The sequence below is a fragment of the Dermacentor silvarum genome, chromosome 8, assembly GCF_013339745.2.
Source record: "Dermacentor silvarum isolate Dsil-2018 chromosome 8, BIME_Dsil_1.4, whole genome shotgun sequence".
NCBI classification, from domain to species: domain Eukaryota; kingdom Metazoa; phylum Arthropoda; class Arachnida; order Ixodida; family Ixodidae; genus Dermacentor; species Dermacentor silvarum.
Window position 1 is genome coordinate 115,767,161 of NC_051161.1, and position 27,833 is coordinate 115,794,993.

At 43.5% G+C, this 27,833-nt stretch overlaps 1 protein-coding gene and 1 long non-coding RNA gene across 4 annotated transcripts in view; one reads left to right on the forward strand and one right to left on the reverse strand.

Moving 5' to 3' along the window:
* Positions 1-27,833, reverse strand: part of LOC119461630 (NADPH oxidase 4-like) — a 182,415-nt gene that overhangs the window by 30,137 nt on the left and 124,445 nt on the right. Inside the window, exons 3-10 of one of the 3 annotated variants that reach the window (XM_037722989.2) lie at positions 22,207-22,320; positions 17,576-17,660; positions 11,204-11,301; positions 9,823-9,850; positions 5,625-5,697; positions 4,509-4,589; positions 3,849-4,002; positions 512-768 (exon numbers count right to left, since the gene is read on the reverse strand). In XM_037722989.2, coding sequence (XP_037578917.1) covers positions 512-768; positions 3,849-4,002; positions 4,509-4,589; positions 5,625-5,697; positions 9,823-9,850; positions 11,204-11,301; positions 17,576-17,660; positions 22,207-22,320 — 890 coding nt within the window. Of the gene's footprint in view, positions 1-511; positions 772-3,848; positions 4,003-4,508; positions 4,590-5,624; positions 5,698-9,822; positions 9,851-11,203; positions 11,302-17,575; positions 17,661-22,206; positions 22,321-27,833 lie in introns of those variants that run through there. The other 2 variants (XM_037722991.2, XM_037722992.2) reach the window with 2 other exon arrangements.
* LOC125947329 (uncharacterized) lies at positions 25,741-27,152 on the forward strand. Its single transcript, XR_007468189.1, has 2 exons — positions 25,741-25,995; positions 27,019-27,152. It is a non-coding gene; the product is annotated as an uncharacterized LOC125947329 (long non-coding RNA).

The following is a 27,833-nucleotide window of genomic DNA, read 5'->3' on the forward strand; positions in this document are numbered from 1 at the left end:
AGTAACAAGCAAGTTACCCAAATCCACTACAACGCACATTACTTTCATTTACTTCTCTTCCTTCCTGACCTTCGGCCAAATCGAGCAGCCCATCCGGCGATAACGTCTGCGCGGCTATGTGCGAGCAAATCAAGAAACTCGAACCAAATAGAAAGAACGAAAATCTGAGGCCGTTATAGGTGATGATGCTTTCTCTTCAATTCTATTCGTTTTTTATCACTCATCGCAGCGAATGACCGATACTGGCGACAACGGAGGCACGGCTTCCCGCGAACCAATGACGAAGGGCAAGAAGAATTGAAAATGAACGGAATCGCTACATTATACTGTCCCTGAACCTATCATTCGTAAAGTTTAAATCAATTTTGCATCGGTTCCTTATCACGCGGCGCTTCTTGTGTCCGATGAAACAAAACTAAATGGAACGTAGTCAAATACGGTGCCTGTTAACGTATTTGCAGTTCCAGGCTCTTCGGACACGATGCTGAGGGGGTTTACGGAATTCGTCTACCTGTCCCGGCCTGGCGAGCATCCCCTTCTTGGCGAGTCGCAGTTCCACGACTGAGTCTCGGTACGGGTCATCGCCGGGGGGAGGAAAGGGGCCGGGAGAACCCGAGCCGCATCAGGCGTCCCCGCATCGGCCTTGAAACCTGCAGGTGCGCCGTGAAGCTGGACTGCTTCGAGCTTCGCGGCCGAGCGTCGCCTGTAGAGCCGGCAACAGGCGTCCAGGCCGAAGAGCGCAAAGGCCGCCAGGATCCACTTCCACGTCTACTGCAGCAGGCCGCCGCGCCGCAGGGCGCATGCGCAAGAGCATGCGAGTAAGCGACCTCAGGTCTCATCACAGTGACCATGCGGAGCAGAGCGCCTAACGAGAAGCAGCACACACGCAGGAATCACAGTGTTTCACATGGAGCACGTGTAATTGCTTCAACCTACTAATATACCGTCCAGCTAAGTACTGCCGCAACAAGAAAGAAGATATTCTCTTTTTTTTATTCCCTGGTGTTTCCACATGACATAACTCCAGGATATTGAACAGTGATCAAGCTGACGACTTCAAAAGATGGATAATGGACAACACATTTTGTAAGTCGCTATTGCAGTGCCTCTATAAAACGAACATGCATGCTTTTATTTAGCTCCATTATGACGTCATGCCACGTGGCAACTCAAGCGCAAAAAAAGAACAAAACGTCAGGATATATCATAATATATGAAACATTAGAGTGTATTAGCCGTTCACATAATATCGGGACACCGAAGACGTATACGGCAGTAGCGAAGGTAAGTAGCAACATTTTTGCAACGCTTTGTCCAACCACGATGCGTTAAACACGTTTCCTATTCTAAATAGGTGTGCTTGGCGAAGACTAACTTCAAAAAGACTGCGTGTTAACAATTATGTCGTTACTGGCACTTTCCACAAGCACCTAAGCAGCAACAAACTGCAATAACAACTTTGTGCGCTTTCTGATTAAACATTACACCACCACATCGTGCTAGCAGCGGTGCTTCTGCCATGTACGTCTGCGGTTAACGCGGATTCCAGAAAGGGCAATACGTTTACGGACAAACTAAAGCGCCTTATTATTCCCACATTGTCAAGCCGGCGGGTATTTACCGTATGCGATGAGAAAATAGGGTACTGGAAACGACATCAAGGCAGGTGCCTTTTATAAAAACATGACGCTCTAGAAACAGTACCAACACACCGACAAAGCGCGTGCCCAGAGCCAAACATGGCTCGCGCGATGCACATTTTCCACATTTTGTTTGTCTTCGCACTGCTGCAGGTAGTATTTAAATCGGCAGCGAGGTGAAATAAGGGAATTGGCAGAACAAGTGCAGTGTATTTCATACCCAGCAGGACAATGAGCTCGAACAAGATTGACCATCGATGAGGAGGATGTCGACACAGACATCACAGGGCCCGAGTAATCCCTTCGCCCTACGCACTGCGTTCATCGACATTCAAATTATGTCCATGAATAACTTCTCATAGCTCTGAACATAATAGGTTGTAATTCTACATCTATGATAAAATCCGTTCCATTTATTTATAAAAATTACCTTTATCTCATTAGTGCGACCTGCGAATAACGGCTGTTCACTCTGTGTAGCCCGTAGCTTTATTTATTTATTTGCACATGCAGCTGTCTTCTTTTACAGACATAGCTGGAACAGGTGAAGAATGAAATGTGAAATACCATATGTTGTATAACTGAAAAAAGAAGTACAATACCACAGCAGCAACAGCAACAGCAAAAATATGGCAAGTTGGGACAATATGAAAGCATAGGTTGATTAATCCCTAAGTAAAAGATTATATAACTGAAACAAAAGGTATAAGAGCAAAACAGCAACACAACAATACTCACATAGAAATATGGGTAGGTAGCTCTTTAACAAATGCTTCATTTGGCAAGTTACGCAGTGCGCCGTCGAGGCTGTTCCAAAGCTCCGTGGTTCGAGAGAGAAAATGAATTTTTAAAACAATTGATGTGGCGCCGAAACGGTACAATGTTTAAGGGCTTAGTGAATCACGATTGACGTTCAAGATGACGGATCGAAGTGATAGGTTCTTGAATTTGTGATTGCGCGTGAAACTTTGTGCACCGTGATAAGCCACTCATACGTGCGCCTCTGCTGCAATGATGGAAGCAACAAAAGCTCGATCTCCGGCCAATAGTGGCATTTGGTCGTGCCGTATGTTCTCTGTGAAACCTTTTTTTAATACTTTTCCAGAACAATTTTTATGCATAGCTAACCATCTCCGTCATTAAATATAATAGCATGTGCATGCATGGCCCTTCCAGCATTCTTGTCCTGAACTTTGTCATACGAACTAAGGGACTGGTACTACGCATATGTAGTTGTCCGGCGCTGCCATAGAGCACAACTGCAGATCACCATTTGTTTACATACTGGCCCCAATATTGTGCAGATGGGAGGGTAATAAAAATGTGGTAGAGCATTTTTTCCTCCCAGTCAAATGTATATTAACGTCGTCTGCACTTCCGAAGGATTACGACAGTGTGAATGAGAAGCCACGTACGTACATATATATATATATATATATATATATATATATATATATATATATACAATGGTTAAGTGTTGGTCGTAATATTGTTCAAAAATTATTCGATGGCTAGGCTACTTTTCTCTAATACTGGTGTCACATGCTCCTGTGCCCTTTCCAATATAGAAACTATCCTTTCTCTCTTTGTCAATCTATATATCTGGTGTCGCTGGATACACGCTGACTCCGTGGTCTCGCAGGTGCAGCGCTCTGCGTTGCATACGTTTCTACAAGTATATAACCATTCACAAGTTGGTGCACGGCGACAAAATTTAAGTATATATTTCTGAGGACACACGCAGGTTCCATTCTCTATTGGCCTTTATTTCAGTGTCATGTCTCATGTTTTTCTGTGGGACATTTCGTTGTAGGCATTGCCAAGCACCTGAGTGAGACAACTTTATTGAATATCCTGCAAATTGATCGTCTGGGTCTAGGCCGCGACGGGGATTTGCTGGCCAAGCGGGGCTTGCTGCCCAAGCACCTCTGATCGAAAGACTTTTATCCGGCGCTTCAACACACTATTTAGTCCTGCGCAATCCGTCGCCACATACTGTAGGTCTGCAAATGAACTTTAGCCACAGAAGTAAACACTTATATTTCCTTCATTTTACAAATAGGATTAGAGTACTGCGGCCTTCCTTAAGAGCAAGACGCTCAATACAGCTATGATGTCGTTCCCATTCGCCTTTGCGAGTGGTCAAATTAAAGGCTTCCGCTTTCAAGCTGACATATGAGTGACATAGAACTGTATGCGTAGACTTACCTCACTCTTCTGGGAAATGAAAATAGGCGGTGCAAAGCAGACACCAACGTCCGGCCGCGGCTCTGGATAAGGGATCTCGTCCCTCCTGCTGGTGTTCATAAACTGGCAACCAGGAACGTGCTCCTCGATGTTAACTTGTTCCTTAAGGACTCCGCTATTGTGTGAATAAAGGAGGGTGTACCATTAGAAGGTGTGTGTTGAACGATGTTGATTAAGCGATCGAACAAAGCGTCATTTGGTTTTCACTGAAACGCTATCTCAGAATATGTAAACGCACTCGAACGTGAGAAGTTAAACAGTAGCTGTGAGGGTAGTGACGTTTAATTATATTCTCATTGTTGTATACTGATCTGGAAGTAGGCGACAGAAACATAACAATGTATTTTCGGTAAAAGTACCTGCAAGAACATTCTTATCTTTTGTTTGCCTCATTACGTCATCGTCATCACTTTATCTGCCACTTCACAGTCGGTGTACTACAAAAGGCGAACTCACTGATCGCATTTATTAAAATTAAAGCATCAAAGTATTAAAGCACCGGCGAGCAATTAATCCTTCTGTAACCACTCAAATTCTCTAAATAAAGATATATAATATTTCGCCAAAACTAAATTATCGATAATGTCTGCCTGTTTTAACCACGCAATCTTGCGTTCTTACCTGAGAGGATGAAATATTGCTAACACCAGGAACAGCAATAAAAGATGATGAGAGTACCAAAACAGATCATAGCACGATCTCCTGTAGAAACAAGTAAAAAGCATTAGCGAGACTGTCTTTGTACAATGCGTGATCTAAGGCTAACATTTTTAAAAATTTTCGACCTAATTCACCATGAGTCTAATTTCCAAATATATACGCCGAATTTTGGCTCATTTGAAAATGATACTAGCGCCGCTCAGTTCTCAACTGAGATAGTTTGCCACCTGCTTTGTTCAAACCAGAAATTATCAGTGAACGCATCAAAAGAAGCCGTAAATTAATGCAGCCTAACAATATGCAATGGCCAACCTTCTATAAATTCGGCAATTTCGAAGGTTTCAGTTAAGTCGCCTTCACATCACTGTTGAATTGCTTAAAATTGTGAATAAAACATTCCGTAATGGAAGCCTAATCCACGCTTCGTAAGTATACAAGTAGCTACAAGTATTTAGCTCTCTTTAAAATAAGCAAAGTAATTCATTTTTCGACTATATATATACATATATAGTTACATCGAAGATAATGGTACAGCACTAAATAGCTTGAGCGGAGCAGTAACAGTATATATATATATATATATATATATATATATATATATATATATATATATATATCCGCAGCACAATAAAAAAATTAACTGCACTTACAAGATTATATATATATATATATATATATATATATATATATATATATATACATCTATAATCTTGTACGTGCAGTTAACTTTTAAAGTGTGCTGCGGAAATTAGCGCGCCTACAGAAGTCTGCCGATTTGTCTCACCAGGAAGTCAGATTACGCAGCCTCGGTGAAGATACATGACTGAGAATGAGTATCAGAATGAGTATCAGGGCGTCGACATTTCATTAGTGCTTCATCATGTGGATGCAGCGCTGAAGTGGTTGTGCGTATTTTCGCGTCCCAAGCACGGTAACGCTTACGCAATTCAGTGGCCAAACATTTTCAGTAAATTCAAGAAACATGTTCAAGTTCCTTCTTGTAAAAAAATGCTCGCAGAAGGCCCCAAGTGGCCACAATCTCAAGAATTACACCCCACACGCAAAATCACATCTCACCTGACGCACTTGAGCGAAGCCACGGAAAGAAAGAGAAGAAGGCACACCATTGCGAGACCAGTCCAACCTGGAACTGAAATAAAGTTGCATTAGGTTTTATTCATCCTAACGACAGCCACGATAGATGTTCGCTGGCGTATAATGCCCATTGCATAGTAGTTAATTGTGGGGAAGAGAATTTAAATACGCGGACTTCTTCTCAGGGCGTGAGCATCGAAGTGCACCATAACATTTCACGCTTCGGGGCCGGGTTTTTTACATAGCGAGTTCTCCTGCACTTTTCGTAAACTTTTGTCAGCGGGAGCAGTACGTATACATTGCCGAATACTTTCCTTTCAACCTTCACACTGCGCCTTCCACTCTCCACTTGCGGCAACCAGAAGTATGTACCGTAGATACCCATGGAATATTTTTATATGGTATGCACAAGAAGATACCGCCATCTGATGCTGTACCGGGACACTTGTCCGTGGTTCGGTGACCAAAGCCAGAAACCCTGGATACATTTCTAGGTAGAAGAAATGAATAGAAAACGGAGCAATGGGAGGCACAACTCGCCAGTTCGGACCTGGGAGTGCAACTTGGGATCCTAGACCAAGTCGGGCGGGCGGCTAAGGACAATGGAGCCCTGGAAAAGGGCCCCACCCAACAAGTTTCTAAGTCCCCCTTTTACCCCCTTCCCCATTATCAAATAAAGTTTCGCTCTCTCTCTTTCTTTCTTTCTCATGGCAACTATCTTAAGAGTATAAAAGAAGATGCTTTCTAGTTGCCTCCTTTCGCTCCGACACCTATACTACTTCTAAAAATGAAGTCAGACAGTCGTGCACAAAAGCTTTATGGTCATCCGGCTCCCAGACGGTAACACATTGAAAAAATTGAAAACCTATTAAGGGCTGAACAGAGCAGAAAATAGTCCCCAAAGAAAAATAAGCTGAGCGACTCGTTAAAAGCACCTGAAGCAGAGAACTTGTTAATAGGAAGGGTAGTGTGGCAGACATGATAAATCATTGCTTAACTGATACTGAGTGCACGTTGCGTACGTAAGTACAAGAAATTGAGCAATTAAGCGTCATAGCAGAAAGACAACTAATATACTAAATATCGTCACGCGCTTTATTGCGAGGCCCATCTGACCGCGTAATTGCACAGACTGAATACGCTGACCGTTTCGGTCTCCTTGCGTTCCTAATGCTGGTGTTTTATTCAATGCAAGTCTTTACACACACAGAGATCTTTAGGCTGGCGCAGTTTCTGACAAATTCAATATTTATTATAGCAGCACTCAGATAAAGAAGTTCAATTGACAAGGCCGTATCACTTCAGCTCCTTTCAATTTTGCACTGCACAAATAAGCTTCGTTGAAAGTAGACAAATTTTGCTTCTTCATGTCTCCTGTATTTAAAAAAAAAACAGAAGTGACCGGGATGTGGCCAGTAGAAGTGGCAGAAAAGTGTCCCAAACCTCCATTTCAGGAGGGAAAAAGTGCCACAGGGGCTTCTCTGATACGATAGCAGACACTAAAATTCCTCACAAAAAATCAGAAGATTCCACAAGCCAAAGTGTCCAGGAAGGCAATGAAATCTAAATTCATTTGCAGCGACAATAGCGCTGCAGCGCCACACAAACCGAGCAGTGTAACCGAACTTTTGAGATGGGTATAAATCAAGACACGATATTCGATGGGATTCAACTCCATAAATAACACCACACGCTTTCACTTATTAGGTTACAGGAAGGTAAGAAATTGTTACATAAATTAAAATCTTGTTGATCCGCAAGACGCGATACCGAAATCGAACAATTCAATAGTAACAAACTGAGTATGTCACCAGATTAATCGAGACGTTAATATTGGCACGGTAGAGCAGGCAATGCATGAGTAGCTAAACGAGAAACAATAGAGGAAAGCGTGCACTGTATACTTACATCATAATTGCGCGCAGGCCAAGTAACCCATGCGCATATTCCTAAAAAACCCACGCACTTTCCGGACTAAGATAACAACTTGCGCGCTACTTTATATCAGTTTCATTGTGTAAAGCCTAAGTTTACTGAATTACTCATTATCCATAATCTGTTGCATCTCTTACAAGCTCCAGCTTGTTTCGCACAGGACTACAGACGTGATAGCCGTTATCAGTTGTGATTTCATTGCCACACACTGCGCACTAGCGCAGCAAGTTATTGTCCTGTGCATAAGTGTGCGTTTGTTACAGTGTGGAATGATGCATTTCAGTTTACCCTGTTCCGTCTAGCCTACAGGAAATTGTTAAAAACTCTTTTAAATACAATCTTCACCACTGGGCCAACTCCAACTTCCCTATTCAATTACTACATTCAAAACGCAGAAATACTCTCGTTAAACAACAGCTGAGCCAATTTGAATGAAACTTGATGCATTTAAGAGAGAACGATGAATAAAGCAGAGTGTAGACAGACGAACTTTCATTTAGGCTCTGCAATGTCTAGAAAATACTGTCAAAAGCTATTAAGTAAGAAAATAAGAACGAAGACCTGTTTACAAATCCGTACCGCTGCAGCGAAAAACACATGGCAGCTCCTTCAAAACCGTACCTGGTAACCCATCTAAAGCAGCGAAATGTGACATATATTAGTTTGCAGTTTATGTGAAATTGTTACCGTGTTAAAATTCTTACAAAGGTTTTGCAAAAGTTCGATGCTTAAAAATAGCTAGCGTCTTACAGAGTGACGTATGATACACCAATTTTGTTCACTTCGTTAAAAGTACCCAAATTTTACTTCGTGGTTATCTTTACTGAATTCTCATATAGTTTTAATCACTGAGTTCCAGTTGGACATTTTATAAATGAGTTCTTTGAAAATTTCCGAAATCACGACTTTTTCTAAACATTTGGAGCCCTAAACTGAAAATATTTTTTTTCTGCAGTCGATAGATACTAATATTTGTCTTTGAAATGCAATAAACTTCATCAAATGCAGTGCGATGCATGCCAGAAAATTGATTTCTCACTTCATGACTATTTAGATAGTAGCTCCCGTGGGGAAAGCTTCCTCTTAAGGTTGATTCCCATGGTGGCCCAAGCCGCTGATACAGTAAGCGGACGGAGCTCTGGCCCACAGGAAACGAATGTAAGGCATCCTGTATGGCAACCAGCGTTCACACTTGTGCCAACAGCAATGCCGCGACGCACAGCCCAACAAGCGGAGGAAACAATTTTCAGTAACCCCTATTTATGAAATCGCGTTGGCTAATTTACCGCTCATCCTGATGCACAGGTACGTACGTGTAGAGCTTCTGACCTGACCGGACACTGGCGTGTTAGAAACATGGAGGAAGAAAATGAACTAGGAGGCAGCATTACGGCACATAACCAGTCTTCACTAACCAGCTCTCCGTGAAGCCATCCTCTGCGCTTTTTTCTTCCCCCAGAAAGTTCGCCTTACACGTGATTTTGCGCTCAGCGGACTCAGCCTAGTGTGCTCGGTTTGCGGTAGATTTTAATAGATGCGCAGTTCCTTCCTCTGCTTTGCCAACCACTCTATGCACATTTTTTCTCGTTATGATTACGCAACTACAGCCATTTATTGCCACGTATACATTTATCGTCTTCGTTGCAACGTACAAATACGGCAGCCGCCCCTCGCTATCGCACCCAATATCTCTTCAAAAGAGCGTGCACTGAGATTGCTGGGAGCGGCAGACAAAAAAAAAAACACCTACCACGATGTGATCACGCGTTTTGGCACACTATTTCTGGCTTCACTCGGTATCAATTCACGCTCCCTCGTGATTTTAATGCGTAAGCATTCTATGGATAGTTTCCTCGGAAATATCTCCTTCCGTCCGTCAGTCTGTCCGTAACGCCCGACACGATGCGCTTCATAGGCATACATGGTGTCCTATGGCGGTATACATGGCGTCCCAACTATCATGCACCAAGATTTAAAAATATGCAAATGCCACGTAGCTGGACAGACCCAAGGTAATGTTGTTTGCCATCGCTTAGAGATATTCGGATTATTATTATTTTTGCACCGACTGGCTGCTCTTGACGCGATTCATTGGATGCCGCCGTGCCATGATACGCTCGGTCCGCGGTATGAGTCAACGATAACTTCCGTAGCGCAAGACCGCCTTTATGTGCATAATATAGAAACTGCACAGTACTACAAGTACGGTGCCTGCAAATAGGTAACACGAAAGAAAGCAGCTTACCTGTCCTGAGTATCATCAGAAGCGGATCCTGCAAACAACAGATAATAAGGAAACGGTGAACGAAACATCAACAACATATCAACTTGATCTTTTCGCAACAAAGGTTAAAGTATTTGCAAAGAGAAAGAGCGAAGAGATGACAATCAATGATTAACAGAGTTCATTGGCGCAAAGACCAGATGCAAGCAAACAACTCCAAGCCCATGGTAATGAGTTGTCAATGGTGTCCGAAAAGAAATCTTCCAAAGATTTCAGCGCATTGCTGTATCGACTATCGATATGTATTTCTCATATAGCACTGGGAGTGAGGCTTCATCACTATGAGCCACATCATTTCCTCGAGTCTCTAACCATCGCCATAGCAGGGCTTGTTCTCTCGATATTGTTTCGGCGCTCTACAGGCCGTATCCCCCACTAACGGTGCTTGAAACAAGCCGTGAAGCTGTTATTACAAAGGCAGCCCGTGAAAATTGTATATCGTGAAGTGAAAGTATCCGATACAAAGAAAACCTTTGAATACAAAAAAGAATGCCAGAAATATTAAAACCCCTCAAAAGCTGCAATAAGCTTGAGCTGCGCGGTTGGCTCTAGAGCAGGAACTACATGGGACTAGTAACCTTGAGTGCATTTCTTATTACTGCTAAATGACGCAACTACAACAGAGGATATTTATTAATTATGACCCATGAGCAAAGTATGTGGACCACAGGCTCGCCGAAAGAACTGAATCGATTCGGGATTCAGACGCACAAACCAAACGTGGTGAGTGCTTTGGAAAGTTCTGCGTGCCAAGTCTGGACTGGAGTCTGCAATTTGTAATTGCATTCAAAGGTGGAGATGAAAATCGGCTGTATCGCGCAATTCCTGGCCCTAAATACTTTTTCTCAGAAAGAAACCTCCTTTGTAAACGCCCTACAGGAGGAGGACCTTGCAAACATTTGCGCATGTTTAATGTAGACTGTGTTTCTAAGAAGATGACAAGCGCATTACAAGTTAACGGTCAACAACTTGTCATTTCGCCTCTAACATAAATTACTTAAGAAACATACCCTACCAAGACATATAGAATTGTTTTATCGATGCATGGTTTCTTAATTTTTTTTACAAAGCATATTTCCATGTGTCTAATAGGGTGAACTTGTTAAATGCATATCAAACTTCGCTCTAACTTAATATTCGTCAGTGCGGCGTTTTCTCGGGACATACAGCACGCACTCGAACGCGCACTCAAATCACGTTTTTTCAACACCCACGCAACGACTGCTGGTTTCGTATCGTTGTGCAGTAGAAACAATTTAAAGTTCCATGTTTGTCTTGTGTGGCTCTATCCCAACTAATTTTGCGCGATAACATCAAGGACCATAATATACAATCAACTCACCTCTCCGGGATACCTGGCCATGTTGATTTCCACATAGTCGTGCGAGTAGTAAGAAGAAAAGTTGCACGCGTTAACAAGGTGCGCCAAAGAATGGACAACTGGAATCAGATAAAAAAAAAAAAAACGTCAAAGGAGTTACGGCCACGGATGAAACTGCAAAAAATCACACTGCTCGAAGAACCATGACTCGGTTAAAAGAAAAAGAAAACAGAAAATTGAGCAGGGTGATTCAGAAGTATGCTCGTGCAAAACAAGAAATAGTGTTTTTGAAATAATCAACAGTGCACGAGCAAAGGAAGGGAAGTCTGCAAGTGAGCAAGCTGGTATTCGTTCCTGCAGAATAGAAGGGGGGTAGCACAGAAAGATAGAACACAAAGCAGAAAAAATTGGCAGCCGATCCACGAAGTGAATGCTGATGATGGAGCGAAGCTCCTAGGACGATTACAGCTGCTGCTCGAGCTTTCGCTTTGGGGTCTTGCTGCCGTTGCCAGCGTGCTGCTGCTTCTCGTGCTCGTAGCTCGCGGTTAGCTTCGCGGCGCTGCCGTTGGGCTGCCGCGTCTGGTTCTCGAAGTGTAGGATCAGAGTCACGACGTTTGCGCTTACGTTCGCGCTGCTCCATACTGCAGTGCTAAGTGTTGCGACAGGGGCGCGGCGCAGCGCAACACTTGTGCGCGGTCGGTATGCGCGCTGCGTGCGCGACGGGGAGCTACGATGACGACGGCGACAACGGACATCGTGAGAGCCTAAGGAGCTTCTCTGCTAAAAAAGGAGAGGCCACAAGCACTGCACTCGCATCTGATTTGTATTTCGAAAAACGTAGTCTTATACAGATGCACCAGCGCACCGTCATGTGACAAAACAAGTACTTCATATCACTGAAAAAAAAGAACAACAAACAAAGCATGTTGGTCTTTCTCACTTCCTTTTCTAGTTATATTCTGGAAGGCTTCCATAAATGTTGACGCGTAACTTAAACTGAAAGAGTCGAGTATGTTTTGCCTGTTTTTTTTTCACTGATATGAAGTGCTTTTTTCTGATGATGATGATTAATAACCGTAATTGGGGCAAGGACCAGATATGGCGAAACAGCGCCAAGCTATTTTTTTCTGTCACACGCCGTTGCGCTGATGCACATGTTTAAGTCTATGTTTATCAAAATACAAATTAAATGCGAGTGCAGTGTTTGTGTAGTCTCCTTTTTAATATGCAAGTGTTTTATGCCGGCGTCCACGATAAACTTACTGTAACGGATGTGACGTAGGCGCAAGTGTGTAAAATATGATCTCGTGACATTCAGGAGCCTTACTCTTGACAGGGATGGTGCCGCCATCTACGAGCGGTGAAGCGAAGTACTGCATCATGAAACTAACGAGCACGGACAGAGAGCGCTTCAGTAGTCTCAACGCAGCGGAGGGGCAGAGGCTTCAACGTGGTGTAGGCCTTCTGCTGAGGCGTTGAGCTGACGGCGCAATTTGCCGCACACTGTCTTTCGCGACGGATTAGCCTGTGCCGCCTCATGGCCTACGGAGTGCAGCTTCAACATGCAACAGCAGTGTTTACACGCCGCCTACTGCTTCGCTTGCGATGGCAGCAACTAAGAAAACTGCTGCGCTTAGCGGCGCAGAAAGCCAACGACGTCGACGGGCGAATCTCGCTTTGGTCCGGCGAGAGACACGCCAGCGTGAAGCAGAATGCTTTCGCGCATTCGCGGCGCACGCTGCGCACGCCGCGAGCTCTGCCACTCGCATTACTGAAGCTGAGCGCGTGACCACTCAACTGGTTGTCCAAGGCACTACGGAGCCGGACCAAAATGATCGCACTTTCGCCGAAGCGACTCGGCAGCAGGACGCCGCTCGCCGACAGGAGGCCGCGCGCCAAACAAACCTGCCACACGGTCACTGACCAGCAAGTCGTGCGCCTTTCGCTGCTTCAGACCATGAGTTCACGAAACGATTTACTAACAACCCTTTCGGTTTCACTTGCACGGTGTGCGAACGCCTGTGGTTTGTGGCGGATTTCCGCAATGCTCCGGCGCGTGCAATTCGGTGTCTCCGAGGGATGTTACCCGGTGGCGAGTCGTTCGACATCTTTCCCTTGTTTGGCAATTGTCGAGGATCCCGGTACAGTGGTAGGGTGCCGCTGATGGTTACTTGCAATTTAATTCTTCACGTACAATAAACATGCAACAGCTTCTGTGAAGACACTTTTCACTTTCGTGTTCTATTGATTTCTATGCAAGAGGGATCAACCATGATTTCTCTTCATTGTGTTCTGTATTTTTGCGCTGTCCTCTGCTGTTCAGTATGAGCAAAGGGATCATCGTGCTGGAGGCCGCGTATCGACAAACTTATCTTGGTCAAGCCGTAAAGAAAAGAATGTTCCTTAGATTTTCAAGTTTGACGTCCCGAATCTGCACCACGGGTATCAGGGACGCCCTAATGAAGTGCTGCTGATTCACATTGACCAACTGGAGTTCTTTAAGGTGCACACAGAGCACAATAGACGAGCGACGTTGGATTTCGCCCCCATTGGATTATGTGGCCTCAGCCAGGATCGAATCTAGCACATAATGCACAGCAGCGCAACCCCCAAAACCATAAACCGCCATAATCCATGGCGGCGACTAAAAAAGCCCTTTTTTATTTGCCGAAATATTGCCTCTAGCCTAAGATATCTCTTGTTCGATCACTGTCGATTAGATAACGACGTCTTTGCAACTACAGGAGGAGGTAAAGTAAGGGTTAAGAGAAATATTTAGCACAATCAATTCCGCTTCAATAAACCGAACGCTTACAATTTTCTAATACGTCCTCGATATTTAATACACTCGTCTCACGTTCCAGAAGGCCGTTCTATTGCATAGCATTTCAAGTCTTAGCAATTACCAGCCTTATGAACCAATTACAGAACAGAATACAGATTAGGCCTTTGAGTACTATTCTGCGCCCCTCCCCCGCTCTTCGCCACCCCCTTTTTTCAGCCGCAGCATCACGCACGAAAAATAGCTCCCAAGCTAGAGGCATGCAAATAAAATAATATAATATGTTGAGGTGGAACAAACAAACAAACATTATCACCCTCCTTGCAGTAAAGTTTCCTTCGTATTCGGTTTAGTTGCGGGATAGCTGTTTCACCCTAATAAATGCGCCCAGATGAACTTATGATACGTCTAGTGTAGAATACGCAGAATAAACTTATGCACTACGATTAAGTCAACTTTCGACAGTGTAGTGTGAGTAGGTAGGAGTTGCAGTTACAGGAAGCTCCTGTCCTATCATGCCGTTCCGTGAAAGCATATTGTCAGTCAATGTGGCTGGATGGAGAGACTGCGAAACTTTCAAGTTAGTGATCTCGTATAAAAAAAGAACAAGTTCGACCAAACTGTCTCATGAAAGACTGAATGCATCCTGTCGACCAGATGTTATTTTTCACGTTTGTTTACGCCTCAATTTACGGCTGAACATTTGGTATTACGACATCTTTGTTTTATGTTTACAACAGTCATTTTTGTCCATTTTCTATGCGTTGTCTTCTGAAAAACTGTAGTGTTTTAATCAATTTAGCTCACCACGACATCGTTACATGGACGACGGAGAATGCAAATAACTTGATAAAATATCTACAATGTACTTTTTGTGTGACGATAAATTCATACCATAACTTCATATTGCTCACAAGTGTATCACAAGTGTGTCCGAGTTTCGCACACCTGCCTTTCAGTAATATGAAAATCTACGCACTCGCTGAAATTTCAGTCGTTCTAAACATCATTTGAAAGAATTATTTCGGATGTGCATTTCACCGAATAAATTAAGCCGCAACGTTTCCTTAAGTATTACTGAGGGTCAATTTTACGGTTTATGTGTTTAGCGCGGAGTCACCCAGTCACCAGTTTAGTTAAACAGGAAACGTCTCACTTGCTTTCCACTTTTGTGGTAAGAAAGTTTTTTTTATAAGGTCTTAACCTGAGCGAGCTTGGACTGCCAATGCATGGTAACTTTAACGCACATCTACAATCCGTTGGACGAAAGCGCTCTGTCAGTATGTTCTAAATGTCTTTTGTTCACGTGTGTGTATGTTGTGCAGAAAGATACACCATGGAGGAAATTTTGACGAATACTATTTAAAAGCAGATATACATATAAAGTTCAATTCCGGGGAATTCGGTCCAACCGGGAGGAGTAGAAGGCAAGACTGATGACATTTTTTCCGTTCTTTATGAACCTGTATGAAAAACCAAACACAAACTTTTTCTCAACAAAATCACACACACTGACTACATCGTCTGACCATCCTTTCGCTGTAGTCAAGCTCGCTCGCAAATCATGGCTCGGGTCCCGAAGTTATGCCCTGCCACCTGTTCCCACGCGAGATGTTCATCGATGACCAACTGATCGATTTGCTCCCACTGACCCCAACGGCGAGGGCCGCGTCGTGCATCGGTCGTTTGCACGTGGTGCCAGGTGGATCGGAAATACCTCGTATGGTTGTTGGAGGTAGACGAACAAAGTGAAGATCCTATCGCGGATTCGCCGAAAGTGATAGATATACAGTTATTGAGGTAGTTAACACAGAATGTAGGGCTGTAGATGAAAACTTCACAAGATCGAATAGTTGCATGGCTTCTACAAAAAAAAGGAAAGAACGTTTATGAAAAAGAGGGACAGTGTTCATTTAGCTTTGTTCTCTTTTCATTCTTTTTTATCTGCTATGTAAATACTCATTAATACGTAGTCACTGGTAAGCGCGGCGACATCGGTAAATTCCGCACCGTATTCTTGTTCCACGTGTGGCAATTCTAGTATTATCCGGTACTCTTGTCGTCGTCATCGTGACGCGAACTCGTGCAGTGTAGAGCAGCTACGTGCCGTGAATTCATTTTTAGAAAATTGCTATTCCGCAGACTTCTTTCGCAACTTTAACTCCAGTTGTTAAGAGGAAGCATCATCTCGAGGCCGCTCAAAATTTCCCGATATAAATACACATAAAACGCAGAAATGCTCTCACTAGACAACCGATAGTCCAATTTTAATCAAGTTTACTGCATTGGAAGAAAAAAAGCAAATTATAGCAACTGTAGGACGCCTAATTTTGATTTATAAGCCCAATTGCTTTATAGAAGTCTCGAAAATTGTTTACTAAATAATTGACGCACTAAGTTTGCAAATCCGTAATTTTTTAGCAAAAAATAACGTAGCACTACTGGAAACTGCTTCCCTTAAAGCATCTATAGCGGAAAAATCTGATATATGAGGTTGAAGTTCACGTGAAATTTCAGTGTACTTAAAACGATTTCGCAAAGATCCTGCTCAAAAACTTGCGACTCATTTGGAAGCTGTGTTAAAATGCATCCATGTCGTCCGTTTTAGATGCCTGATTAGGCGCAGTTTATCGCAGAATTGACATATCATCACCTAGTGAAGTTCAAAGTTGAAAAGTTGATATTCTAATTATTTTCAAGTTTGCAATTTCGAACGTCTTTTTTAAATGGCGGATTCAATAGAAAGTGATCTTACTACAGCCACTACAGTCGATTTTTTTTCTTTCAAATGCAACAGGCATCATCAAATTCGGCGCATTAGATGCCAAGAAAAACAATTTCTCCGTTTTCAATCGTGTATATTGATATGAGCGCCCAAGCTAAAGCAGAACTAGAATACTTCAGCGGACATTTCTTAGAACACTGAAAATCAATTTACGTACGCAGATCATACCACTCCAGAGAGAGTACCAATAACGTGCGAACGAGGACTGCTGCGTGAACGCGGCTGATCGGTACCATTTATGCGGGCGGCTCGCATGTTACAGAGATGCATGCTGTAAGTAAAGAGCACATACCTCCAAGAACGACATGCATTTATGACTGTGATACTGCATTTGAACGAGAGGAAGCGAGACGTCATGTTTAAGTATTTACTGCTCTGAAACGGCCCCGTTATTTAATCAGAGTGTAGGGTAAACGAATAGGCATTTGCAGTAACGGTGTGCGCTGCATTGACTGGCCTGTGCAGAATTTGGACTCAGCTCTGTCAACTAATATTGTTTAAAATGAACGCAATACAATAAGGGCAACGCCTCCGCATTCTTCCTTTTTAGCATCAAAACAAGGCTACTGATTGGTCTGTGCTTCGCGATGCTCCATGTATCACTGTTTTGTTTTTTCTTGTTGAGAGTATTTTCGTTCAAAATTTAAGCTAGAGTGAGAAAAAATCTATACAAATCACATGAGATATACGCAATTACAGAGGTAAGACAGGGCAGATCTACCTGGAGACGACGGTGTTTATAAACAAAAGAAAAATGTTCTATTTCCACTCTATCATTTGCTAGTCATGAGCCCCACAGCAGTTTTTTTTTTTTTTTTGCACTTACTTGAAGTGATGATGATGGTTGCGGCAAACAGGACGTGCAGCCCGACACCTTGGTCCACACATACCCGCACACACCCGTGAAATTTCTGAAACAGAACGCGCGAACGCGGTTATAGTCTTCTGCTTTGTCGTTTTTTGTTAAAAGACGATAATGGTGAGCTTTGGAAAAAGGGCATATAACAAGTGTAGATCATTCGAAGCAAAAAAAAAAAAAAAAAACGCTGAGTGCCGAAGATGCCCAAGTTTCTTTTTAGCCCCTTTACTGTGAAAACATATAGACAAACCTTTTGTTTAGGCCAGACCACAAAGAAAACTCAATTTCCTAAATGAACGCATGATTGCAGTATCATGAGCAAATGTTGTCGTTAGGTATCTATATGATAAACAATGGAGTTATGATGTATTTTCTGACCATGCAGAAAGGAATTCTACTTGCAGGAAACTTGCAAGAACGCTATTGACATTGAAAAACTTGAAGCTTTGCTGTAAAAGGGTATTGTGTATTTATTGCAGCTAGTACCTGCTTGTATGATTCTATAAGTCATGCTTGATAGACTAGTATATACCCTAATCATGTAGGCAAAGAAAAGCTAGAGCGCTTCCTTCCGACAAATCTATGAGAATAATGATACCACGAAGTAGTATAGACCGTGAAAACTTAGAGTGTCACTTAAAGGGACCCTGAATCGATTTTGACGTTTTGTACAAACGTACTGAGTTGTTAGAGTAGGTCCTTCTGATCATTATTTGACGCATCTAAGCGCTCCACGCAAAGCGTGTAATTTATTATAAGGTTTTAAAAAGGTTCATTGCTAACTATCGCAGCACGTCAATCGGCTGAGTTTTCTGACCAAGTGACGCGATTTGACCACAACACGTCACTGGGCCAGCAATCCGATTGGCTGCCCAGGGCGCGTCATCGATAATTTTCCAACATTATGGTGAACGAATATTGTTCGTAATAGTTCAAATGTTAGTTAATTTGTTTCTATAATAAGAAAGTATCAGAAAGAGAATGCACAAGGACCTGTATCACTACACTAAAAGCACTTCCGGCTCACAGCAAGTGTCGTCTGCTTGTGTAAAAACGTGCTCCGTGTTGACGAGAGCTGCGCGGTCAGCGTTAGTCCTGTTCTTTCTTTTCGCGAACACCATGGTTCGCCCTTGTTGCGTTGTGGGCTGCAAACGTAGCGATCGGCGACATGTAAAGCTGCGACATCGTGCCCCGCTGCAAGGCAGCAGACGAGCGGAGTGGCTGTAGCGCATCGGACTATCGGTATCCCAACGGCGCCAGCATCTACGCGTTTGCGGCCGTCACTTCACGTCGAAGGATTGCCACAATAGAGTTTAGCGTGTCCGGTATTCAGGTAAACGCAAGCGCAAGTGTACTGGCCGTTGTACCACGTTTTACGTGATGAACGGAGGCGCAAACGTGAACTTCTTGCACGGTGCAGCCCCCTGGCGGCACAGAGCTAACCAAACACACAGCTAATATAGCAGTAACCAAGTTATTTCTACTTTGCTGCTGGCTCAAATTTTCGGCAGGAGCTTAATCTTGAACGCGTTGTCTTTTTATATGTTTAAAATCTTTTATACTTGGTTACAGGAATACTAGCTCTGTATTTGGCTAGTTAAGCTCTGCGCCACCAGATGTCTGGACCGTGCATGCCAATCAGGCCGCTCACGTACGTCTACGAAGCTCCTTCATCACAGCGGTATGGAGGGGCTTTAGTTTGCGCCTCTGGCTATCCGTCAAAACACCCAGATCGCCTGTGGTTACCGGAATAATGGACACGCTCGGCGCTGCGACAGAACGCTCGCAACCCACGCTGCTTGATCGCTCTCGCTGGGGATCGACGGCCAGGCGGCTAGCGGAGAGGTTGAAGAGCCTTCGCGCGCTGGCTCCAAGACAACCGGAAGTAGATGACAACACGTCACAACATGACGTAGAGCCAGTGAAGGCGGAGTTTAGCCCCGATCACTCGGTGAACGAGTTGAGGAGGAAATGCATGGCTAGGGAGGAGGGTAACTTATAATCGTCCGTAGCTCTCTTAATGTGAGACGCTTCACTTAAATTTTGACGCGAATGTTTTCCTGTAGCTGCACCCTACGCGTCTACAAAATTTGTCCGAAGCGTTTCAGGGACCCTTTAAGTTTGTTCTTTCGAGAGAAAATAAATATGTGCTCCCCCACGCAAAATAACGCATAACTGCATGCTTTTCAATATATCTCTATATATACGAGATACAGCAATAATTACTTGCTTTGCAGAAGCACCCGAATGTACTGTTCTATTTAAAAGATATTTAAAAGGCTGATAAATCAAAATGAAACATTCTTGTATTTTGTATGTACCGATAATATGTATCAACATTGTTAAAAAAGCCGTTTATTCACGAACGTATGCAGTACCATGCGACGCACTCTCACGATACATTTTTCAGGGAAAATATTACTCTGAATTAATCTCAAGAGGTGCAGTCACTATGCACTTAATTGCTAGAGATGACATAAAAACATACATGTTTTCTTGTAATCTGTCCTTCGATACTATTAGGATGTTCAGTGCGTATCACATATGATATAACATTCGGTGAAGAGGTTAAAATGAAACGAGGTATCGGACTTAAACACATTTTGCTGAAGCTGCCGGCTTGAATTAGCAGGAGGCGTATAATCACTGGTATGACAGGCAGAACTGCGGTGAGTTTAACCAATTTTCGATTATATCAAAAAATGCCTTCAGTTTATATATTTTATACTATTCAATTTTGTGTGTTCTCAATGCTTTGCACGAAACCTGAAGTGTTGACAAATGGTATTTATTGGTTTAAGGTTAGCCGGAATTCAGAACAATGTTTCGTAATTACCGATATGTACAAGTAGTAAATAACAGTTCTGCGTGTGACGGAAAATTTCCTTGCAACGCTACATTACATGCGCTTTCACAGAGAAACTACGAGCTCTGTGCAGAAGTTCCTGAATTTCGTTGAATTATTGGAAAATGGTAAATCTAATACGTATAAATGTTGTACATATCTTTCACGGCGTTTTCAAGCACTTTTGTTGTGTGCACCCACTCAAATTATTTGTGTTTAATATATTTGGATGTGCTGTAATGCTACTAAGAAGAACGCATCACAGGTTAGCTCGCCGGCAAACATTACTATCGTTAAATCTGTAGTAGCTGTTGTGATAAATTAATCTGTGCAAATAGATTAGTGCGATTTAACGTTAGCTTGGCCGGCAGAAAGAGTGAAGGTTAAACATAGGCCAATATATATAAAATTTCTTGTTGAATTTGGGAAAGAAAAATCAATCTAAAATACATAATAGATGTACGAATGACTATATCGAGCTTATCTTCAACAGATACTGGAGATCCACTTAAGATCACAACTTAAGACCACAACCGAAGAAAACCTCTTAACGATGGCGATATTTCTGATAAAGATAACCCAGATACATAAAGTCTGTCAGCGTCCTTTGATTAGTCCTAGGAGTGCTCCCTGCCATCAGTTTCGTGAAGAGCAAAATACAGTCATCGATAAATTTTATCTTGTGGTGATGCAAAATGTAGCATAAGCAATGATTAGGAAAAGAATGGGAGTTTGGAGAGGACAACAGCGGGTTATCCCCATTCTTGTATGTGTCAACGTTCAAAGATACTTTTCAGCTGATACCGATGCCACTTATTCCCGAAGTTCCATTTCATTGGACTTATACGCTTTCCATTAGACACCTTAGAATCGCCTCTCGATGTGCCCATTTGTAGTTCATCAATGTCGCCAAGGAACGTTCTTGAGCGAATCTACACAGAATTTCAAAGAAGGCCTTTCGTTTCTCCCATGTCATGTCCGGTGCATTCGGTGTGAAGATTCGCCATCGAACTACTCAGAAAGCAACATAGCTTCTCAGCTGTATGTACCTAGTTCGCGCACTTTTCCGTAAGGCATCGCATCCGTTGTCATTCTGCCTCATGCTATAACTCAAACGACAACAATATTGCCTGTAACTTATTTGGAAGAACCAGCTGTGGTAATTTCGCAAGGTGGTCCACAATGCCCTCCATGGTTTCGTGAGCGCGGTATCAGTCCTTCTACACCGACAACAGCGACGTCGACGTAGGCAGCTGCGCAGAAATACGAATAAATAGTCGAGGCACAGAAGGAACGTACGACAGGATGGTCCGGTCCGTTTGCTTCCCGACTCAGAAACGACATTCTTTCGCACAATATAGCCTAAATGCGCTGCTTCAACTTAGCAATGCAAAAGAGCTGCACTGGCAGCGATGCGTTTCCAGACGATACCCCGTTTTCTTTTCAAAGGTCACACCGTGTCAATGCGGTCAACTATTCAAGCAGCAGCCCCTTCAACGCAAACACGCCCGCAGCTTGAAGAGATGCAGAAAGGCAACTCTGAGTTTTCTCCCTCGCTGGGTCTTTCTGGTCAGCCTCCACACAGCCCAGTGATGCTGATCACGTGCCCTGTGCGTCGAGGCCTCATTACGCTACCGTTAGAGCTCAGGTCCTTTGCGCGGCTCCGTTGCTGCTTCAGGATTAGGCCACTCATTATACATTTACTTTCTGTGCTAGCGAAGTGATATGCGTCTTCGTTAGAAAGCACACTTACCGGGGGTAACCAGGAACTGATAATCTGAAGCAGTGTCCTGCACATTGGAATGAGCACCATGAAGCAACTGAAGTTGATCACTGCCGCTGTCGCTCGGGACAAGCAGAGGCCTACCTGCGCGAAGGAATTTAAGCACGCCTTGTTAGCACATCGTACAGGTCACACACGCACATCTTTGACGCTGTCATTTAATGACTATGCACTATAAGCGACACTTAATATATGGACTAACAAACATGTCCCGCCTTACGATCCTCTTCATTTTAAATATACGTGTAGTTCAAGGTTTAGTCCTTTCTTGTCCAAAATGTGAAGCACTATAAATGTTCGTTTGAGGAGACGAAAACAATCAGCTAAAGCCTCATTTTAGGCACAATAAAGGGAACGAAATAGCTACTATAAATGGTTGTCAAACCACGACCTGTTTTCTGTATTTAGTGCGTGTAGCCCCTTTCGATAGTCAGAAAACTGACGTAACGTTCCTTTGTGAGGTCTGAATGATAGCAATCATATTTTGAAATCAAATTAAATCCCGTCAGATCTATTGCTAATTATGCACAAATCACAATAAATTGTAACCTTCCAATCATTTTATCTTGTTACGTTCACTGGAAAATGGAAGTTATCGTAAGCGAGAGAGTTCTCATGAAAATTGCAAAAAATATTCAATCGTTTGCCCACACCCTAGGATTTCGACCAGTTACCAAGGTTACCAAGGTATTTGCTGTTACCATAACCAATAGCATGAGCTGGAACTAGCACGTTCCTTCCTTATGTGACTCAACTTTCCAAAAATTTTGCCTACGACACAATTCAAAACAACTTCCCTCTGAACTTAAACTAATTGCTTATAGTTCTCTCACCCGTGCTAAAGTAGAATATGCAGGTACTGTATGGGACTCTTAAACTAAATATAACATTGATGCCTTAGGTATGACTCAGCGCAAAGCCGTAACGTTTATAGTTTATTAAACAGCGAGCAAGTGACTCCCCAACCAACCTAATGATTGTAAACAATTTTCAAACGTTGCAATAAGGAAAAAAATCAGATTCAACATTCGTTTTAATAAATAGTAACAAATTGTATTTTCCCGCAGTCTTACAAAAAACTAATTAATGCCCGCCAAACAATGCATCTCCACGCTGCCTTTTTAACACCTTACAACGCCAGAAGTGACCTCAAATATTTTTTTTCCTTTCCACGCACAGTAACACTGTGAAAAATGTACCTGCCAAAATAACTAATAAACACTGAATAAATGGAACGCTTTCGTACTCAAATTTGGGTGGCTTCCCGGTTAATGAACTGTTTCCTCTAAATTAGCACACATTATCTGCTTTAAATTCGTTATAGCTTTTTAAACTGATGGCGTCTCTACTATCCCTTTATTGTTCTACTTTTCCGCAGCTGATGCTGTGTTGAATTAAAAAAATGGTGTATTGGTTGTTTCATACTGGAATCTAAAGATTTCTTCTTCCCAGAATGCTTGTTGTATTATTTTGTACTGTACGTTTTTTTACATTCAGTATGTTATTTTCTTTGTACCTCCCCCCCCCCCCCCCCTTCTTGGGCCATGGCAAGGCCTGCAGGATTTCAAGAAATAAAATGTATCACTTGACATAATTTTGCTGGGAACACGAGAGGCCACTTTTCGTTAGTCCTAAACTGCAGCCTACATGTTTACTATTTTTACTATAGCACAGTCAGCATGTAGTGCCATACTTTCCAGCTTTGTTACGCAGCATGCGCACCAAGCACAAAAAAACAAAATACACAAGAAAATCTGCTAAACACTTAATGAGAAGAGCTTAAATCCCTGCTAATGGACTGAAGTCTCCAAATGTTCAAGCAACAAACTAAGCGCTGAATAGCGCACATTGAGACTCATTACTGAAGGGAAGGAAAGAAAGAGTGGAGGAGGAAGGGCAGGGAGGTAAACCAGTTTAGCAGAACCGGTTTGCTACCCTACACATGGGAGCGGGATGGGGGAGAATGAAAGATGGGGAACAGAGAGAGCAAATAGCACAGCACACACATCGTCAGTCACAGTCCGTCACTCTTGCGTGGTACGTGACATCAATGTCACAGCCGCTTGTCCAAGTCCGTTTCTTTCAAAAAATTAAGCAGTCCCTTCGCCGCCTTCAGCTGCGATATCTTCTGTCGACGATAAGTGAGAACCGTTTCAACTGACATTGGTCAGTGAAACGAAAGTCAAGGCGCGCTAAAACGGACGCCAGGGACTGTCTTTGAACTTTATATTCAGGATAATCGCCTAGAATGTGTTCCAGCGTCTCCTCGCAAAGACAGGCACTGCAAAGAGCGTTGTCGGCCATTCCAATGAGCAATGAATAAGATTTCATAAAGGCCACCCCTATAGCCAAATGCGATAAAGCAGAATGGCCTCTCTTAGGCGGAATGAAGTTACCATACAGAGATGCATCAAAGAAGGCAGCTGGTATATTGACGATTGCTCCGGTTGGTCTGGCTGCTTGGTGTGCACCACAGAGAGAGCGTGATCTCCTGTGCAAGCACTCAAAATCTGCTAGCTGCGTCGGACCGTGAAAGTGGTATGGCATCTTCGTGTGTGTCTTCAAGAGCTACCCGAGCGGCATTATTGACGTCTTCGTTCCCTATGACGCCGCAGTGACTTGGCAGCCACTCAAACGCCACGTGGTGTCCTTTCTCATGTGATGTATGGAGTAGCCATCTAATATCGAATACGAGCTGTTCGTATGGCCCGCGACGCAGAGCTGATAGCACAACTGGTAGGACTGCCTTTGAGTCACTGAAGATTGACCACTGTCGTGGTGGTTTCCGATTTACTACGCAGAGTGCAGCGCGCAGAGCAGCTAGTTCCGCAGATGTCGATGTCGTTGGGTGGTCAGTCCTCAAGCTGATGGTAATAGCTCTTACTGGGACAACCACAGCACCCAATGAACACTGAAGGCTTGTGGAACTACCAGTATAAATATGTACACTGTCCGCATACCTATCCTGCAAAAGAAGCAGAGAGAGTTGTTTCAGCACAGGCAATGATAGCTCAGATTTTTCCCTGATTCCTGGTGGTACACCGAGATGTACTATGGGGCAAATACGACACCAAGGGGGTATCGATGGCGTAGATGCAGCGGTGAAGCCAGAGAAAAGTTTGTCGTTGTACTTGACGATAGATTTAGAGAACGATGCTTGACGCCTGTCTGAAGGTAGCTTTGCAAGGTGGTGATAAGGGGCACGTGCAAAATATCTGATGTGTGTTCTCAGAGCTTCCACCGTAATGTGAATTTGCATAGGATGGTTCCGAGTAATCGCAATAGTTGCCTCTATCATAGAGAAAGAAATTCAACAAGAGCGGACACTCGGCAAAAACTGGCAACAGGAAACACGTCACCATACGTCACGCTATACTTTTGACACCGAACGTTAGCTGCCGCGAGCATCGAAAAAAAAAGAAAGTGAACTTAAGTTAACAGGCATTGATTTTTTTTAATTATTTGCTGCGAAAACTAAAACGTTTTGCGTATAAATGAGCTTAAGCTTTGCGACTTATTTTCCTTGCCTTACCTAGCCACAGGTCAATGACGCGCCAGATACATGCATCATCCGCCAGACACTCCCCCGAAGCCAGCGAGGATGGCTGCGCGCGCGTTTGAACGCTCGCGCGCGGCGACCCGTCTGTCTCCTTCTTTTTTTCTTTTTTAAATGTAACCTGGTTTATTGGGCTCTCGGCGTATTCTTGCGTTCCTTCTGCACTGGGACAAGACACCACTGCACTATTGGACTACGGCAAGGTGAGAAATCTTGTTTCACAGTCTACGACGCAATTAGGTTTACGGCACAGAACCGAGACTTAAGACGCAGTTAGCGAAAAACAGCTCGGCCATCCTGGCGCAGGTAATTTGAGTTAATGAATCATGCTGAGACATGTTTCCGACGCTTCCTATGGGACTATATAGTGTAAGTTATTTCGGTTTTTGAGCCACACTGGCCGCACAGGGCGCCGTGTCGCAGTTAGCGAGAACTCAGCCGTGGTGTGTAGTCTAGTGCATCTTCCTAGGAGAAGTTTGTGGCGCTTTCTCTGACGCCAGACATTACTGAAAAGTAATTTCGTTACTTTCTGGGGTACTTTTGAGGCACGCTGGCCGCACAGCGCGCTGTGACGCAGTTAGCGATAAGCTGCTCGGCCGTGGTGATAAAGTTAGTTTGGCGTGTAATGAATCTTAGAGGGACAAGTCTGTGACGTTTTTTGTGGCTCCGCAACAACATATACCTTCTTTCGGTACTCACGCCTGTTGAAAACGCGATGGGCGATTGCCAAGAGTGATAACATGGGGTGTGCTGCTGGCGCCGGCAGAACGCGCGAACGACGAACATATGAGAAACTTGTAATTCGAAAATTACGTCTTCTAAAGGACTGAAAAAAGGCATTGCACCCACGCATTTGTCTTGAGTGCCTGTTGCGTCCGTCTCTATGTATGTAGCGTACCGTCGCGTCGCCCGAGGCCAAGTTTTGGAAACGTGAAGTCGCTCGTGTATTTGTACTGCCAAAGTGCATGAAATAATGCCCGGAAATGGGGGAACGCTTGGAAATCAGATGTTTTCATATATGTTTGGGATGAGTCGGGTATTTTCTACGCCATGTATGTAAAAGCGAAATGCTTTTTTTTTTTGTAAATGCCGCACATTCACCGCTTTCGCACGTTTCGACTCTACACGCCGTCTTCCTATGTCTAAATACCAAAATGACTCATGCTTGTAACATGCTGTTACGTGCTTGCTAATGTAACATGCTTGTAATTTACTTTTTTTTTCAGCTGGTGCCGTCCGGTGGAGCTTCATAAAGGAACTACTGCCTTACCTGCTGGTGTCACAACGTTGGATGAGCGCACAAAAAGCGCGGAACGAGCTTTTATATAGAGCAAAATAAATATTTCCTCATTGCACAAAAGGCCTTGAGTCTACTTTGTGAAATTGCACGTGGCACATATTCAATGGGACTTTACGAGATCGTTCGCAATCATTTTTACTAAATAATAAACCGATTCTGCACGAAGAGCAAAAAAAAAAAGGAGGGGGGGGGGGGGGGCAGCCCGCGTGCTAGCTTGCGTTCAAAATACGCGCGCCCAAAACCGAAACCGGAAGTGATGTAAGTTATTGACACCGACCGCTTGGCACGATGCAGTCAATTCGGCCGCTGGGCCCTATGGGAGTGTCCCCTCTTGTTGAATTCCTTTCTCTATGCCTCTATTGACGTGCATATCGGCAAACCAAGGCAAATCCTGAGTGCTTGAGCTTGTGCCCTCTGCAGAACACGAATATTTGTCTTATAAGTCTCGCTCAGGACAGGTAGACTATATCTTAGAGAACGAGAAAGAGAGCTCTGTAGAGTTCAAGCATTACGTCTACTGACATCCCTCACGTCTTTCCTGCCAATAATTAAACAACTGGGAAGTTGCTGTCAGGCGCTGTTTATGTAGGCCACGTGCGGGCTCCAACAGAGGTCTCGGTCAATAATTCCTATGTCATAAATCTGTGAAATCTGACACAGGAAATGGTCCGCCCATTATTGAGATGACATAGGGCGTCATTGGTTTGCGAGTAAATGCCACTAGTGCGCATTTTTCTGGGG